This window comes from Phoca vitulina, unplaced genomic scaffold (genome assembly GCF_004348235.1).
Source record: "Phoca vitulina isolate PV1807 unplaced genomic scaffold, GSC_HSeal_1.0 scaffold53, whole genome shotgun sequence".
In the NCBI taxonomy this organism is placed as follows: domain Eukaryota; kingdom Metazoa; phylum Chordata; class Mammalia; order Carnivora; family Phocidae; genus Phoca; species Phoca vitulina.
The window spans coordinates 5872059-5891707 of NW_022589756.1; the positions used below are offsets into that span (position 1 = coordinate 5872059).

Sequence of the window (19649 nt, forward strand, 5' to 3'; positions counted from 1 at the left end):
GGAGAGCTGGGCTGCAAACCCGAGTCTGGGAGACTCAGAAGCCCTTGCTGGAGCTGCTGTTGTTGAAGTTAAGGAGCCTCTATGGAATGTGGGCATTTTACATATTCACTCAATTGTTATTTTTTTGTTAAGTGCCTCCACTGTGCCAAGTATTATTCTAGGTGTTGGGAAGAGAGCGGTGAAGACCAAAAACAAAAATTCAACACTCATGGAGCTTTTGTTCTTTGATGTACATAGGTGTTTTTATTTAATCATAATAACAATGATACATATATACATATATGTGTATATATATTTGTATATATAATCCTCAGCTATGTACATTTTTAGTTATGTAATCTTGAATAAATCACTGCATTGAGTCTTCATCTTCTCAAATGCAAAACAAAGACCATGATATACATATGATATACATGTGAATACATGTGTATACATATATATGTGTTAGTTGTTCTTGGTTGGATGGTAGAATGTGAATCCAGATCTCAGAATTCTAGCCATTTCCATTTTATCACACTGTCTTCTATGCATATGTTATATGCATATGTTATGGAAAATAGAGTTTTACCATTCAAGGTGGGATCAGCTTTCAGATGTAACCAAAAGCACTGATGGTACAATAGTTTATGTGCCACTTCAATGTATTTCCAACAGTCAGGTCATGGGTCCCTTTTTGTAGATTATTCATTGTAACAAATTCCAGTAGTAGTTTTGGGAATTACTTGTATCTTATTATTTGTATTTGACATAATCCAGTGCAGAAAATGAAGAATGTAGCCATTGGTCTGGGCCTTAGGAGCTGGTTTACAAGGGTAACTTACAAGGTCAAAGGTAGAATGAAGGGGTTCAAAGCACTAGGCAGCAATCCCTTCTTCTTGAATTACTATGGTTTAGAGAATATGAAGACATCAGATTAACATGCTCTCATAATCACTCAATAGAAAAATGAAGAAATGAGAAAGAGAGGCATGAGTTTCATCTTGGATAAATCTAGGGAAATTGGTAACTCCAAATCACAATTTACGGGGAAGGCGTGGCAATGGCAGTGGGAGTCAAACAGGAAAGTGTAGAGACCGAGGAAAGATGTTTCAGCTGCTACCATCAGACAGAGCTGGGGGGATGAGGTGTGACTATCCAAGGTCAAAACCAATGGTCTGTTGTTGAAACAACTGGAATTAACATGTAGTCTGATAGTAGAGATAGCTCTGAACCCCATTCGGCAGAGACATAAAGCACACTGGGCAAGGTTGATGTGGGAAGTCCCACAAGCCATATATGTAAGAAGTAGTCAGTTGGTGAGGAAGACTAGCATGCACTATGAGCAATAGCACACATGCTGTTTCATTTTGCCCAAGAAGAAGCAAAAGCTAAAACAAGTGTCTCTCTCTTTCTCTGCTCTTGTACACACACACACACACACACACACACACACACACACACATACACACACACCTCTGAAATAAGAATTCCTGCTAGCCTGGTACATGGTCCTAGACCCTTCCCTCTCAAACTCCTGGCAAATAGCTGATCCAGAAAAAACTCACTTCAAAGATGAGTATTATCAAGAAGGTATCAAAACATGATTTATATGCATATGCCATGAGAGGGAAAAAAGGAAAAAGAGAACAAATGATAGGTGATGAACACTCACCAGAAAAAAAAAGTTTTCATGAACCTGATGGTAATTCTGATCAAGCTCATTGCCATAATAATAATAAAAAAATAATTTCTCTCTAAAACAATAGCTCAAAGCAGAGATGCATTGGCTCAAAGAAAATAAGCAGCACAGTAGAAAGCAATGGGATATAAGCTGGTACAGCTTATGAAAAGGTGAAGGAAAAAATAAAAGCATCTGAAAAATGTAAGGCCACATTTGAGGGAGTACAGAGGACAAGCATGTGAATAGTAATCTACAGGTATGCTAAGAGTCAAGGGTGGCTAAAGAGACAATGATAGTTATGAATGATGGACACTGAAGATCCAGCATACGAATAACTGCAGTCTCTAGCAAGAAGGACCAGAATGAAGGAAGAGAAAATGTATTTTATGTTACAATTAAGGAAAAGTTTCCAAAAATAAAAGAAGCCTTGAAGCTACACATTGAGAGGGAATGCTGCATCCCAAGGGAAAAAAAATACACAGAATTATCAACAAATGACTGGACTTCATCTACAAAGAAAGATACTTTTAGGCAGGCAGATAAAAATATCAAGGGTGACCAACTGCCAGTTTGCAAGTTTTCCAGGCATCATTATCTACTAGGCCCCCTTGCACGCTCAGAAGTGTCATGACTTCCACAACAAATGACAGGATTTCCTTGCTTATATAAGGGGAATAAAAGAGAGGTATGAGAAGCAGAGGGATGACTTCAGACATCACCATGGCAACATTCAGTCCTGGGAGCTTGTTTTACAAAATACCTCTCGTATGAAGTTCTCAGAGAAAGAAAGTGTAACTCCAGAAATTTTATACTCAACCGAACAGCCATTCAAGTAGAAATAGAGCCGTCATTTTTTTAAAAAAAATATGCATGTTCCAAAGAGTGTAATTCTCCAGAGTCCTTAAGTAAACTGTGGGAAAACAATCTTTGGCTAACCAAAAAAAAAAAAAGGAACCAGAGCAGTTTGTGCCCCAATTTATAATCATTATATCTCTCCATTCCCCACAATACATTCCTCTTTATTCCCAACTTCAGTAAATATTAACACAGAATCCAATTGTCTAACAGACTGGGAGTTATACTAGCCCCGTCTTCTCCCTCGTTCCCACATCTAATCAGTCAGTAAAGGCCTGGCAAACTGCAAGTCTTTCTCTCAAATCTTTCCACTACTTTCCATCTCTACTGGCAATCCTTAGGTCAGGTATGAGTCACTCTTATCGGAATTATTACAACACTGTCCTAATTGCAGGAGTCACTTAAAAACACTTCTTGGCTGGCATGCACAAGTGCTGACCAGTCAAAATGGGTGTCTGTCGTAGGCATGGTACAGCCCACTGGTGCGTATCAGCTGTCTTTTGTCCCTCGTCTGCTTGGTCTCCTTGCCTCCAATATCCACTTGCTTCAATCCATAATCCACATTGTAGCTACTGTGATTTTTCTACAGCTAAAGTGTATCGTGTCACTCCTTGACTCAGGTTCCTGGAAGTTTCCCATTACCTGCTGCATAGTCCTGGGGATGCAATCTAAACTCTCCGGCATGGTGAGCAAGATCCTTTAGGACCTTGCTTCTACCTCATCTGTAAAGTCTCATATTCACTCTCTCACATTCACTGCCCTACAGCCACCGTGAACTTGCAGTTTGGTGAAGGCACTATAAGCTCCTTGCAATTCAAGTGTGTGGTCGACAAGTCAAGTGTCGTATCTGGAACGGGAATGAAACGCACATTTCCCTAACAGGCCCTGGTTCTGGTTCTGGAATTACATCTGAACATCATGAAAATCCACATGGGATAAGTTCCAGGGCGAAGAGGCAAAACAACTGACCCAATAGGCTACCAGCCGGAGGCTTCTGCTTCCTCACTTCCTCCCGTTTTGAGATTTCTATGTTTATTAAGCAACCAGCCACTTTACATTATAGACGCATTTCATCACTTTTTTTGATTAGTTAACTGACGAGATAGTCCCTAAGGAGTGGACTCTCCAAGTGGTGCTATTTCCTCTCATTTGTGACAGATCGGCTACCTCTCCCACACGACAAGGCAGAGCCGTCTCTGGGGCTCAGAATCCAATGTGCTCATTCACCAATTTAACAGGTATCTGTTAGGCACCTGCAGCACTGAACTTGGTGCTCCACAGGAAGGCCTGAGAGTGATGAGGCCCTTGTGCTTATGCGCCTTCAGTCTAAAATACACAACAAGTGAATACAAATTGTGATGAGGACAGAAGCAGAGTTAAGTTAAAGAGAGTAAGTGGGAAACTTGCATGGTCAGAGGTCAGCCAAGGCCTCCATGAGTAGAAGATACTTGAACCCAGGCCTGAAGGATGAGAAGACATCAGGCTGCATCAGGAGCAAGCCCCTTCCCATGAGAAGGGCGAGCACTGTTTAGGCAGAGGGCTATTCTTCACAGAGAAAAGCAAAACAGCAGTGGGGGCTTTCTCAGAGTAGTGCTCAGAAAGAGCATCTCATCCACTCATGCAAGGGACACAATTTATGTGTTGTCAAGATAACTATACCCTTGTAGAGAGAAATGAGATAATCCAATCGTGTGTGTGCCTGTGAACAGTCTGCTGGAAAATGACATTTAGCATCACATTCACCTAAATGTGCTTCGTGAACTTCTTTTTATAGGACTTTGTTCGTGATGGCCTTCCCATCTGCAGTGCTCACTACCAACGTCTGCCACAAAATTCCTACCATTCTTAGAAGGCCTGTCCAGCCCTGCCTCCCCCATGGAACCTTCTCTGACCACTCCAATCCTCTGTGATAGTTGAATTCTCCGAGCTACTGCAGCCCTTCTATCTTTCTGTATGAGCCATTGCCTATGGATCTTTCCCTTCCAGGGATTTGCATCTTGCTCTCTTCCTGTGATCTAAGATTGGCCTTGAGCCCTTGAGTCCAGCCTCCAATTCTTCACCGTCTGATGGATCAATTCAAACACTTTTTCAACATGCAGTTTCAAACCTAAGTAGACTACCCACCTACCTCAAGAATTCCATACAGCCAAAGACCAACCTAGGAAGTAGGATCCTTTTGACTTTTTATGAAGGAATTTGACCAGATGGATATATAGGTAAATACATACAGAAAGATGACCTAAAGTCAAACATATTCTTTCCTCCAAGTGAGCACCTCAGAACACTTTCCATGTAAGCAAAAGCTGTAGTAAGATTTCCTCAACCAGAGCTCAGGGACTAGCAGTTATGAGAAAATCCCCAAACTTAAGAACAAATCCCAAACTTTTTTTCACTTCAGGAAAAAAAAAGGCAAAGTTCCAATCATTTTTACAGTACAAAAATTTTATTTTTCGTTAGGATAATTTAAAGTTTAAAACTGAAGTAGACATATTCATTTTACAAACAAGATATTCTTTAATAAGTAAGACCATTAAAAACAGTAAACAAAAAAGCTGTCTTTACAAAAAGCTCTGTGCATAGCAACTTTATACTGTATATAACTGACAAAGCAAAATGATAAAATGAAACTATACAGTTTGAAAATGAGACCTTACTGTACAAAAGGTAGAGAGGATAATGGTTTTTAAACCATGCATATTGAAATGTGCAAAGAAAAACTGGAAAAAAAATATGATGTTATAAAAAAAATTAGATAAATAATGAAGTAAATTGTCCCTTTAAATGGAAAATCTTACACAGCTCCTCTTACAAAGATAGGATAGAATTTGTAGTTACCTATAGAAATACTCGTATTTCAAGTGGCACAAAAATAACCTGGGACCGGAATGATTCAACAGCAAGACTGAAGAGGACAGAGTAGCTTTGTTTTTAATTTATTAGTACACTAAAAATAATCCTTACACACATTTGTACAATTAAATAGATCTGTTGCTGCCAAGGTTCTAGTTGAATGGTCAAGGATGTCTGGTATTTAGTTACACACATTTTTTGGTGTAAAGCTACCAACAAATTCTACACTCAGTTTGAAGACAGTACTGCACTCATCTTCATGCAAGAGCAAAATTCACAGATTCTAAAAGCAATGCTACTTAAAAAAACATTTCCTTATGTTGGATTGGCTTGAATCCAGGTCTAAACATGCTTAGTTTTGTTCCGCTTTCACTTTGGGATGGTGGTGTTCGTATTCTGCACATGCTTCCCCTTTGATCGGATTTTTCACGGGGGAACTTTCTCTCGTGTGTTTCCTGTGTTTTGGTGCTATAAGACCTGACCACAAAGGACTGACAGCAGTAATTATAAGCATGCCAGGTTTCCCAAACCTTGGATTCTCGTGTACATAGAAAAAATATTTGGGTCATATTGAGTCATTCCAGAATAGTTGAAGGCAAATGAGACTGTTGGGGGCTGGATAGCTGTGGGCAGGTATCAACAGGACAAACAGAAGGAAGGTGGGATTTGTGAAGTCATCTAAAATTGGCTCAGATGCACTAAAGATGTTTTTCCATGAGACCTGCAACAACTTCTACTGTTAGAACCCCAAACCGAAATCTGTATATGGACTATACTATGGTACCAATGAGTCAACAAGGAGAACCCTTATTGTACATCCAACTATGAAAAAATGGCATCCTTATTGGAAATCCAAATAAGTCTGGATACATCTTCAGGATCACACAGACTTTCAAGACTCAGCCACTCTTAGCAGCTCCTGCAACATTTCTCTGCCTAAGAGCTGGTTCCAGAAGTATAGAGAGCCCACTGCAACCCTGGGTCACTGTGCTGCTTGGAACACAGATGCCCCTAATCGCTAACCCTGCTAAGAATCTGGGTTTCCATCTTTCTGAATATTAGGAGAGGGTTTTAGGGCTTTTAACATTCCTCTTCCACACACCATCCCATTCTTGCCTGGAAACTGTGTTAAGGAAGATACATATTTTTTTCAAGAGAGTTGAATGCCAGGAGAGGGGAAATATGCAAAGAGAAGAAAGGATGTGGACATTCTAAGATTCATGCTTAAGAGTCCAAGAAACAGGATCATCTTCCTTAAATCCTGTCTCTGAAGTTCTGTGGGGCTCACACCTCTGTGCTCAACCAGGTCACAAAAGAGGAGGGCACGTGTGGCTCTGTCAAGGGAGAATTCCAAAGGGGCCCCTCGGTGGGGAAAGTCACACGGCTTTGGCTCTTCTTTTAGGTGAGACACGTGTCTCCACCCAGGATGCAAAGCCTGGGACACACTACAACATGGGAAATCTCTGCACTGCTCGGAGGAGAAGGTTGAAGGCTAATACAATTTTTTTTTAAAAGTCACAAAGAGTGAATACCAAAAGGAACATGTAGACTATTTAGAAAGTGGACGGAGCTGGGAATGAATTGATGAGTTTGAGTATTTGTGTACGTGCATGGACTGAATCACTGTTTCTGCATCGGGCTGTTCTACAGGAATCTATATAAGGTACATGTTCTTGGGTCAATAAAATGATGGAAAAAAGAGGGGGATGCAGGATGGGGGATAGAAGTCTAGTAAGTAACTGCAGTAATAATCACACACCTTTTAAACTTGTTACTACTGGTTTGCATCATTTTCATTTTACATCAGGAAGAGAAATTCCTCTCTCTTCCGAAAAGGTCTTAATTTCTACCTCTACTTACAATAAGTTACACGTTTATTTATTTAAATAATTGTAAAACATTTTAAAATTTTTCCCTTTTTTTGTTTTTTTTTTTGTTTTTTAAAGAGATTAAACTATAAGCAAACACACATACAACAATATTTCTTCATTCAATTCAGGTTTCGTTTAAGAAAGTCTTCCATGCTGGTACCCTGTTTTGTTCAATTTTTTTTTTCTGCATAAACTAAATTGGTATCTGAAAGGCTTCATAGAAAATAGAAACTTTCAACTTTTTTTTTCCTACAAAGAAAAACAAATAGTATCCAAAATATTAAGCATGAATTGTTTGCCAATTTTTTTCTTAAATATTTTACAAACATAGGAAGGTGGTTCTGATAATGTTCATAACAAAGAATTGCATTTCTGCTCTTAGCACTGACTATGTCAATGACATCTTTTGTCCTTGTCCCCAAGAGGGTCAGTTTGTGTAGCCACCATGAGAGCTAGATGAGAAACATGAGACCAGGTAAAATGCAGCTCCTTGCATACCCAAATCTGTCCGTCATGTTCATTCTGGGGCACAATTCTCCCCAAAGAGCTCCTAGTGCTTTCTTCATTATTGGTCCATCAGAATAAGTAGTTTTGTGCTATAAGAAAGCAGTTCTTCCTCTTCTTTACATTGGGGGCACGACAAGTCCGGTCATGGCTGCAAGGAAAGAGTGGTATAGGAATGAGACTCAGAGATGTTTACACTTATGTCTCCAACCCAGAGAGAGGGGCAGCGCTGGGGACTGACAGAGTCTGGTACAACCCAGGGAAATGGTGCATCAGCTGATGTGGGAACCCATTTTCTCCAGGTTTGATCTAGCACACAGCCTGTCAGCGGCACGGAAGCCTTACAGAATCACTGCAATATAAACAAGGCTTGTTGAAGTTTTGTGGGGAGGCCAAGAGCTATGTTTTGTCTTGTTTTATATTAATGGGTTGTATACTTGACATGATAGACATAAACACATGAGCTAAGTTTTAATGTATTTGCGATATATTTATTTTTCATCATTAGACTATCATAATTTCTAGATTATATGGTTTCAAATCACTTAGTTGAAACAGGAAAGAAAACTCCAGGTGCTGAGCCATTGAGTAACTTTCCATGCATCATTTATAACAAACAAGGCTTTCTATGCACCCTAGGTTTCTATCCATTCTAGCTGAAATGTGATGAGCTTTTTTTTTTTTTCTTCCCCTAACTAGCTCATCTTCCTTTGGCTTTTACTGCTGATATGTAATGCTTGTTCACTAATGAATGATGATCCACTGGAATAGAAGACTTAATTTAGTTCCTAATTTGGGAGTCACCCAATCTCCACTCTTTACCCCTTCCATCCCCTGGTAGTGCCCAATGTCTCCTCCATCTAGTGAAGAGGACACAGACAATACCTGTGGGGGGCATCGGGTCCAAGGCTTCCCCAGAGCAGCATCAGCACAAAGGGGAAAAAATCACACAGCAAAATGCACCCCTCTGACCTTGGCTTTCAGGTGAGGAACCCATAGAATTTCCACATTCTTGGAAATCGGCCGAGTAGTTTCCTTTCGTCAAAACTTCAAACCATATCTAGTATTTGATCCCTTGAGTTTTATTGTCTCTGGCTCATCTAGAGCTTATCAATTATCATAGAAGCATTTCGCTGAGTGGTGCTTACTAAGCTGATAAGCAAATGGCCAAAATTCTTCCTGCCTGCCCCAACCCCACTTCTTACTCCTCCCCCTGCTCCTCTTCCTCCCCTCTCCCCTCCCTCCGCCCCTTCTCTCCATGCCAGCTAAGTCTTCTCAGGCAAAATTGTCAGCCATCTAGTTCTCTAGTTCTCTACAGCTTTTATTGAATGTTTGTGAGATCTGGATTAAGGTCTTACACAGCTAGCAAAGCCTTAATTATTTTTGCCTGTATTACTATATATTGAATCGATGTAACTTTTCAATAAAGGCAGTTCAATTCTGGACACTCCCCGATGATTTGGAGACATAGCAACCCTGGTAATTATCCCAGAGTGTAGGAGTTTTTTTTTTGTTTTTTGTTTTTTTTATATATTTCTTTTCCTGGAGGGAGCTGGAAAATGAATCAGGCACATAGTGCATAATATTATCTCCACAATCTATACTCATCACTGCAAAATGCCTGATAAATGAGGTAGAAGGTGGGACAGTGAACACTGCACGTACAGCTCTCTGGTGGTAGGATTCTGGTTCACATTTTCAACTTTAACTTGTCTATTACACTTAAAACTCATCAGCCCCTTCGTTTTTCTGGGTCCTCAGAGAGTTACCTAAGGAGCTTATTAAAAGGGCAGAGCCGCTCAAAGAAGAAGATCCAGTGCGTGCCGGAAGACCAGCAGATTTTATATATTTTCCTTCTTTCTACTCTCACATCAGGCACTAGGTGGGCTGGATCTCTGCTACGTGGTGACCCTGACTTTTTGCTTGTAGAAACCATAGCCAACAGACAGAAAGCAGAAGTTAACTGGAGAAAAAGTAAACATGTTCACTGGTGGGGAAGGGAAGCATGCTGAACTGCACTTTGTCCAATTTCTTTCTACCTTTGGCATTTCACGGGAAGGCAATAACCCCCCTTTGGTCCAGGTGAAAAGCAGGTATGGGTGAAGGGTGAGGAGAGGAACTGCACTGCTCTTGTCCTTGGAGAGGTAGTGGGCTGTCACAGCACAGGCTCTGGAGTCAAAATGTCTGAGGTCATCTTACTGTGTGGCCTTGGGAAAACGACTTCACTAAAAATGATGATAATGGTATGACTTTCCCCTTTCGGTCACATGTGAGGCTTGAGCAAGATAATTCATGTAAAGCGCTTGGTTCGGCATCTTGCACGTGGTGCTCAAAACCAGCAAGTCTCAGAGAGGATTGGTGGCACGTGGCCTCTGTAGATGATTGAGACCATCTCACCTTATAAGTCGAGAGAAGAACCTCTCCATCAGCCTGTGATCACCCCAGCACTTCAGACCACACTTTTACTCTCCCACTGTCTGTCTCTAAAGAGGTGAAGCTTTGTGCTGATCACCCCTGCAATCCCAGGATTCCTTCACTCAGTGACTATGGCTGGAGAGAGCATTTGATGTCAGCTCGTTTTTCTCCCTCTATGCATCAGTGGGACACCTTGTAGCATTGGACCTGGAGCTTCTAGCCACCTGATGCAAAATGAGGAAACGTGGCAGTCTGCACTCCTAATTTAGGTGCTGCCCCCATCCTCCCCCTCCTTTCCCTGTCTTCCTTTTTCTTCTTAAGGTTCAAATCACCAGAGAAATTTAGAGGGAATTGTAGGATCCAAAAGAGGCTCAGGACTTCTCAGTGATTCTATAGAAATGAGACTAGATCCCAGAGCCTACGTGTAACTGATGACATCGTCACTCCCACAGATACTTCCTCAGCCTCTTTATTCTGACCTGTGCTGACCAGGAGCTCACATGGCCAAGGACCCTAGAGAGGGTCTTATGGCTATTTTGGCTACTGCTGCCCCCGCAGAGAAACCTCACTGTGACCACAAAGACCCTTCCAGCTCTTTGGGCCAACTCAACCCTGAGCGGGTAATACCACAGCAAGACTTGGGCATGCAGCAACAGGCAGGGTAGGGATTCCAGGCCATGGGAGCCAGTGAAAAATTCGTCCTGGCATCCCCCGGGGCAAAAGCCAGGAGGCTCCACACATGAGTCTCTCTGGACAGTATCGACCCAGAAGCTGAAACAACCAGCTCAACTTCCCCAACTGAGTGAGAGAGGAGGTGAGGGAGGGGTGGTAAGTGGAAATCAAGTTATACTTTTTCTCCTCAAAGTGAAGCTGAAAATGTTGGCCAGGGTTGCCTGGAACAAGGAATCCCTCCCGACTTCCGCCTCCACCTGCATTCCCTCTTAGCCTTTTGTGGTGCCCTCCACTCTGCATTTCCCCAACGAGACCTGTGGGGCCCCCACTTTGTTAAGGGACGTGACTAAAACCACAGAACTTAGAAAGGGGAGACATCGTCACTGAAGTGGGCATGCAGAAGGGAAAGATACAGCAAATACTTAACATTTGCATACATTTCCCAGTCTGGAGATGAAGCCACTCATAGAAGAAGTTATGAGCATATCTCTCAGGGATGCGACAGAGACCAATGGTCCTTGAGGAGATCTGGGGCAGGTGACGACACTGAGCTACAGGCGGAGCCTGTTTCTCTAAGGATCAGACATCTAGATGAAAACGAAATTCTTCCCCCTCAAATAGACAGATGTTTCCAACTACTCACACATTGGGTAGCATGTTACCCAGCTGCTTTGTCTAGATGGAAGTAAAAGAATTTTCAGGGACACTTGTGAGTGCTGGCTTTTCAGTTCCCATTTCACAGTTTCTCTCTGAAGTCACTTGACTTTGAGGAGACACCCCTGTCTCTTATGGTAGAATGGGACAGGAACCTACTATACCTCCCAGAGCTCTGCTCAGCCACAACTGGCAGATGAACCCTCACAGGTGACCCAGAGGATCAAGAGTCTATGCACAATCGTAAAGCTACTAGGCAGATGCCGTCCCAGGGATGGCACAGCTCATCGGCAGCTCTGCTGACCTCAGAGGCTTTGATCCATGAGGGGTTAACCCAACCTCTGCCCTCCTTGGTTTTATCCAACACTTGCTTGTCATGAATGTTTTCATGTCAAGACTCAAAGAAGAGCCTAACAATAATGTGGGTCGTCGGGATCCATAGTGTTCAGCAGGTTCCAATTTGCTCTTTTGCCATCAGCTGCCTCCCATTCACAGTGAAATGATTAGATTCTCATGTACTTATCACATTTGTGTTATATTGTGTCATACTATATTTTCAGGCATTGTTCAAAAATGGGTTTGATGGGTGATATTAATTTTTGTACTTAGACAGTGTATGTCTTTTTCTTCTTTCTTCCCTGCTCCACCCCTGATCCGACACCTGCTATCAATCTGACTGGCATGTAACCAGAATTCTCACAATGTGCTGGTTGCTCCTGATGGATTCTGTCCATGTATGCCATGGGAATAGCTATGTACTGCAGATGGGCAAGCCCGTCAGGTAAGCAGCAATCACCATGTGGTATCTGATGGGACTCGGCACCTTCTGGGAAATCGTGACATGGCCCTGTGGAAAGCAAAGGTCTGGGAAGTCCAGACACTCCTGGAGGGTATATAATGCTCTACCATAGTTAATTCTATGATCTTGAAAAGCTGTCCGACTTCTCTGTTTTCCCCCATCTTGTTCTCAGGTGGTGTACTAGCTCAGTTCTACAAGCCATCTGTGTCCCATGATGGAAACACCAAAGCATCTCTTTGTAAGTAAATGGCTAGAGATAGGGAGTGATGCTGTGCTGTTTGCTCTTACTTTGCTGGCCCGGTGGCCCATTTATCATGGTGGTACCAAAGCGGGACCTTTGCTTACCTCTGAATCCATTTCCATTGCCACTGGAGCAGGCAGGTGAAGGGGAGCCTTGTGGCCTGATGACAGGGGCAAAGGCACTCTTCTGTTTGACAGCAGGAAAAACTGAAGAGGAAAATGGGAGGATGGAGGACGTGCTAGAAGATCCAACAGTGGGACTTGATGACATGACTGGAAAGCAAAGGCACAATCCTCTTAGGAAGGGACAAACTGAGGAGTTAAGTTCTTTCTTCAGGACACACAACCTATACAGATTCATCGAGAAATTACTCATTCACTCCAGGCACTGTCCTAGATTCTAGGAATTAAAACAAATTGAATGTGACAGCATCCCTGCCCTGCCCTGTGGGGGAAACATACGAACAAAACAATGATTAGGGTAACAGCCCTACTGGAGGAATGTACACAGTGCTAGGGAGACTCAGCAGGCAGAGTGCTCTTCTGCCAGGGAGTCAGGAAGGCAGCAGCAGGAGGTAATACTATGATAGGTCTTTGTTCATGAGTAGAAGCTTGACAAAGAACACTTAGACCAACATCTGAAAAATCATCAAATCTACTCAAGAATGGAAACCGCTTTTTTACCCTAAAAAGGAGTCCTGTCTGGGAGCTCTATGCTTCCCTGGCAATTCTCAGGGCTCCAGAGGTTTGATCTATGGGGTTAACATCTCTGAGAATGCCATCTCTATGGGCCACTGCCTCATTAAATGTAAATGTTTATTAACATCTAGATTACCTCCCTCTCTCTCTACTTTCAGAGCTCCTGGGAAATGAAGCTGCAAGTCAGACCCCTCTGATGTAATGTGCAGAAAAAACACCAATATTAACAATAAAATTACTTACAGGAAGCCAAAAGCTAAGTGTTGTAATTTCCAAGAAAAATAAAGGCAATTTCCACAATGAAATGCCCTACCTCTTAATGTCAGATACTCTACCAAGTTACATCATACAAGAAGATAATTTTATCTTCTATGTTCAACTAGCTCAAGTAAGGGGTAAACTAGAGTTCACAAGGGTAAAATTGTCAGATACAGCATCTTGTGGAATAAGGTCAAGTTCCAGAGACTTATTTTAGCACATTCTCCAGAATTCTGAACTGTCACATAACTTGGTACAAGAATTACTGGAACCTAATGGTCAAGGCTGGGAGTGCAAACTTCTGCTTCGTATCTTCAGTGACCCAGCTACTCCACAAAGTAAATTTTGAAAGTGAGGACATGAGTGTGGCTTACGGTTCAAAGACCAAGTACAAGGTGAATTGAAGGTCAACTGTTTTGATGACCTGTGTAAGACTCCATCCCCATTTCTCCCCTCTCACTATAAAGATATACTTTGCACTATGGTCACACAATTGCATATATAAAGCAATCATATAGCATACCTCCAATATGATGTTTTGTATAGAAAAACCAAAGACTTCAAATAAAGAGCTTTATCTAAAAACTGCTCATGCTTAGGTAAGTCCTGATTTAAAGAGCTATGCAGAAGGAAGCATCTGAGCACATCTCTGTCTTTCCTCAAGTAACACGAATCAAAAGAATTGGAAAGGAAGATAAAGTCTTGGAAGAATCTCACATAAAACCTGAAGATGAAAATGAGGAAAAAATTGGGCTAACTCACTATTATAGAATAGGATGCAGGGTTAAACATTGGGAGTGGATTATATTCATACACTCAAGCAAAGTCTCCTCCTTTAACATTGGCTTTAGCATCAACGAAATGGGGTCGGGGACCTTTCCCCTTTGTGTAAGGCACAGAATTAGAGACCAAAGGAAAGCTGAGACTCAGGAGGCCCTGATTCCGACAACAGTCCAATCTCTGCCATGCTATGTGAACCATGCAGGCACCAAGATGGCGCCTTGGTTTCTGTGTCTGCAATAGCACCACCTCCCCTCCTACACCGTGATAGAGGAGGGTGTTTGTAAGGTGATTAGGCCTACATATACACACTTGATTCCCTTTATATTCAGTGCAGCACTCACTTTTACAAATATTTCTTTTCTAAATAACAGACCTCAACCTAAAGTGGCTTCATCAGGTCAAATGTGGCTGCCTCTTCTAGTAGAAGAGTCACCTCAAACTTTACTAAGTGACATAAAACAACTGTTGCAGAGTTGAATAAGCACAGAGCTACAACATGCCCATTTAAAATAGTTTTTGCAAAATTTTTGTAAAATGCTAAAACTAAGGTCCAAATTAATTTAAAATGTAATGCGACTATATTCAAAATCCCAAAAGGAATTTTAATTTGTATATGTCAACAAACACAATTTCTATGTTTATCTATTTAAAAAGCGACAACAGTGTAAGAGCCAGAAAGTTTTGTTAATACTTCAAAAGTACTAAGGAGGCATTTATCTTAACAGATATTAAAACGGAACGAAAAATCTACATCTGCGAAGCAGTGTTATACTAGCATAGAAATAGGCAGACAAATCCTTGGAGAAAAAAGAGGCCAGAAACAGACCTGGATATATATGAGAACTGAAACTTAATAAAGGCGACATTTCAAATTAATGGGGACATAAATGCATGGGAACAATACACAAGTCCCCCGGAGACGGAAATTTAAAGCGCCTCCTCGTGTTAAACACTACAGTAAGTGTAAGTGGATTAATGAGTTATTTGCTAAAACAAAATTATAAAGGCTCTAGTAGAAAAATTAGGAAGGTTATATAATTTACATAATCCTTTCAACCTCAGAACATCACAAGATAAGATTGGCCACATGACAAAAAAACTTCCGTAACACGCATAGAAAAGGCAAACGACAAATTAGGAAAAATCTTCCTGATAATTATTTAGATATGTTCATATCCTCGATAGCTAATAAATTTTTTAGAAATTAATTAGAGAAAAGAAAAACATCCCGATAAGAAAAGTGGGCTAAGGATAGGAAAAACAAAGTCACAAAAGGAAACAGGAATGAAAATGACCGAAAGACCTAAAAACGTTCAAACTGCTTAGTAATCAAATGCAAATTAAAACAGCAACGAGAGGATACTTTCCACTTTACCAAATTGACAAAGATTAAGAAGAAATGAACAGGGCAGGGAAACAGATACTCTTCCTTTCCTAAGGGGAGCATTCATCTCTTTGGGGGGATTTTGGCAATGTGTATTTAAAATCAAAGTGTTTTAAAATATGCATTTTTTTAACCTAGTAATTTAATTTTGAGAAATTAATCCCAAGGAGATAATCATAAATTTGAAAAAAAAAAAAATAGATTCAAGGGCATTTTTACAATTGTGAGAAACTGGAAAAAAACGGAAGTGACCAACAGGGTAAAGTATATTCCATCTATAAAATAGAATGCTATGCAAATATTAAAGCTAATGTTGGAGAAGAATATTCGACAACTCAGAAAGATATGCCTCCTCAGATGAATAATGCAAATTATGTCATAACATGTACGTCAAGCCCAATTTTATTTTTTAAGAAAACATACAAAGCAAAAGTTTAGAAGGATGAGATATACATCCAAACTTTTAACAGTGTTCTCTCTGGCCAATGGATTATGAATGTTCTTAAATTTACTCCTTTCACTTGTCCATATTTTCAAAGTTTTCTGCAATGAACATGCGTTACTTTGATGTAGCAGAAACCAAAGCTGTTAAAATAAACAAATAGAAACTCTCCATTTTGGGGGGGTAAAAAAATAATATAACCCTTAACAATAGGCATAACAGCTTTCCTGCCTGTTAATGTTCCTCTTCGATTTAAGGCTTTACTACCTGCAAACAAGGTTGCCTTTTGACCTTTCTGCTACAAAAAAAGCAAAGAGACTAATAAATTCTCAAATTCCTGGGAAAAGCTTATTGATTGCAGTGAATTTCACAAAGCAAACATCACTCCTCATATCTGTTCTCCATTCTTAGGATACAGGTCTGTATCATTGACAGATTTTATGGAGCCTAGCTTCATATCTGTGACTTTGATGATTTTGCCACTTTTCTTCCACTCCCTCTTTCATTGATCTCATGGCAGAATCCCATCAGGTGTGCATCAGAGTAGACACAGCAATTTCCAAAACGTATCCATCTAATAGCTGGAAGGCCATACTTTAAAAGTTAACAATAGTCATGCCCGCACAGAAATAGAGTGTGTCATTTTTCTTTTCTTTTTTACATTTACATGCTTTTTAAATTGTGCATAATGAGAATGTTACTATTGTAATAGGATTTTTTTCTTTGCTGGAGAAAAAGACAATAGAAATATGTCAAAATGTTAACAAGGTTGTTTTTTATGGTGGGAGTACGCTTTCTTTTTGAAACTATTTCCATATGTTCTAAATTTTCTATAATCATCATTTAATACTCTACAATAGAGTAAATGTCTTGATATTTATTTTGAAAATATAAAAATATTGCACCCCAGGGCATAGCCTAAGATGATGTAAATGAAGTAGGAATCCCTGAACACAGGTTGGATTTCTGTATAGATTCTGTCCCAAATTTGGAATTGCTTGGTGGTGATTCTGCTTTGGAAGAAGTGGTCCCATGAGTGTTGCAAGTTTGTCGAGTAGACCATCTTTGGGGACACCAGAGCACACCATTTTAGGAAAGCTGATCACATATACTTGCAACTGAGAATTTCTCTGGACATCTCTCTCTTTCTACGGATAGAGGCCAAAGAAAAGGCAAATACGTCTGGCCCCCAAATCTCTGTGAACATGGGGAGTTAAGGAAAAACCACTTTTCTTCTTATAAGGATTGACTGGCTTGCACAGTCCCAGTTGGAACTCACCGGGCACCATATCCTCCTTTGCATTGAGCCATTGCATTTGTTGGCGCTAAGGGGTCTGTCAGCATTTCACTATAACCCCCTATTGTCAGGGGTTTAGAATTCAGCCATAAAAATTTGCACTGAGCTGGAACTTGGCACACACTGCTACCTCCAGGAAGTGAAGTTTGTATGTGAAATTGAAAAAACATCTGTTTGGCCTTTTTTGAAGTAGTGTGAGAGCAAAAGCAGTAAAGATGCAGGTTTCTGATACTCTGCATCAGAATGGCCGTGATGCAAATCAACTTGACTGAGAGGCTTGGCTTTTATTTCTTCTGAATGACTCTGGCAAGGGATTGCTCCGTGGCATGGCCTGGCCGCATCAGACTAGTTTGAAAAAGACAACGCAAGATCGTAGACTGGTGTTTTTAGACACAAGCAACAGAACTGACAAAATGGTTTCCCCTGGGCTGTTTTTTGTATTTCCCAGAGAAGTTAAGACTTAGCTGGCTAGAAATACAGGTCAGATGCTATTATAATGAACTCCATGGGGTAGTCAGTATTTTTGCAGTAGGGGATTTTATCATAATGAAGGCGCTGTTTGGAATCCATTCCCAGTTTACGACTTCTTCAGACCCTCCTTCAGAAAATAAAGGTGCAAGAGATCACACGGACCCAGTAGAAGCAAGGAGTGGGTTCTCTGCTGTGTTTCCCCGTCCTGTTGGGCAGGGCGCCTCTTTCTATTCTGCATATGTTGTCTTGTTTTAATGGGTGATTTGAAGATTTGGGTGCTATCATTTTCCTTGTGGCAGTGGGACTGGATGATCGAGAAAGACTAGTGGAAGGAAGCTGTCACTTGCTGGAGTGGGAAGGTCCCCTCCCTACCGAAGGAATTATCTCGTAAGAAACATCAAGCAGTTACCCAGTGGACATATTCATATATCTGTTCATCGTCTCTCTGTGTCTGTCTCTCTATCTCTGTCTCTCTCTCTCTCACCCCTCCCTGTCTTTCTTTTGCTCTCTCTCCCTCTTCACCACACTATACACTATATTATTATATTGACCATTTTTGATCTACAAAAATGACAATTTGTATGGCTCAACCTCATACACAGATTTTTATTCATAAAAGTATGTTGAACATGTGAAATTACCATATGGAGAAACAAAAAAAAAGTAATTCTATAGTGTTCAGCCTAATTATATATTATAAAAACATGAAATATTTCTTAAATTATTGAATAATTTTAGAACATGGTATTCTGAATCTGATGACATATTTCTAGTCGTAATTTTACTATTTATGAATCCTTGAGTAAGTCATACTAACTCTTCATATCTTATAAGGGAAAATGATAGTAATAATTATGATTATAGCCATGGCATAAGGTTGTTGTGACTCTATATTTGAACATGGTTTTTAGGCTGCAAAGTGGAATGCGGTTGTGAGTTACTCTTCTTGTTGTCACTGTCATTATGTGACATCCTTTACACAGTAGCTCGCCTGCCCTTGTGTCACTTGTTGAAGACGTGAAGATGTGGTCCCTTCTGCACACGGGGCACCCTCTGCACAGTTATGCATGGGATAAGTCTCTCCAAGGTCTCAGCAACAGAAAAATCATGTTTCTCCTGAGCTATCCCCCCAAAACTATATAGACATAAAATCTTACAACAAATAGTATTTCTCTCTTTGCTTTCCCATCTTGTAAGCCTCTGAAACAAGTGGATGGCTCCCTTGAATAGACTGAAGGCCTCCAGACTAGTCCTTGGATTCATCTAATTTTCCTATCCATATTTTTTTCTTTTATCCCAGTTTCTTATAGCTGTTATTTTATACTTTCATAACACTTATCTCCCTATTAATATCTCCCAAAACATTTTCAGAACAAGATAAGGTAAAAACAAGTAAAGAAATAAATTGAGCAAGCACCAGTTTATTCATCTAGACCACTCTGATCTAATTGATCCCCACCATCTGACATGACACAACAAAGAACTCATGTCTTTGCAGCAACAAGATTTTAGTTTTAGCAGAAGAACCAGCCTCTAATACCTCTGCTACTTGGTTACTATGTCCTTATCACACTGAGTAGACTCTTGAGGGTAATGAAGTGAATAGATAACCCAGAATTAACTCTAGGGTGTGTGTCCCTAGAGAACCAACAAGGCTGAGAAAGGCAGCTTCCAGATCCTTGGCGTATCACTCCCTGAGCTGTGGTGGAAATGGCTGTGTGCTGTCCTTGACTTGTTCTTGTTCTTGGCATGAGGGAACCACCCTGGGTGAACAGAGGGTCTGCTCTAGAGCCTT

At 40.7% G+C, this 19649-nt stretch overlaps 1 protein-coding gene across 5 annotated transcripts in view; it reads right to left on the minus strand.

Annotated features, from left to right (window-relative positions):
• Positions 1 to 7487: 7487 nt before the first annotated feature.
• EBF2 (EBF transcription factor 2) overlaps positions 7488 to 19649 on the minus strand; it is a 184078-nt gene continuing 171916 nt past the window's right edge. For 3 of the 5 annotated variants that reach the window (XM_032389108.1, XM_032389106.1, XM_032389105.1), the window contains 2 exons: positions 12626 to 12793; positions 7488 to 7891 (listed from right to left, as the gene is read on the minus strand). In XM_032389108.1, the coding sequence (XP_032244999.1) occupies positions 7860 to 7891; positions 12626 to 12793 (200 nt within the window). In that variant the 3' untranslated portion in view covers positions 7488 to 7859. The remainder of the gene's footprint in view (positions 7892 to 12625; positions 12794 to 19649) is intronic. The other 2 variants (XM_032389109.1, XM_032389107.1) reach the window with 2 other exon arrangements.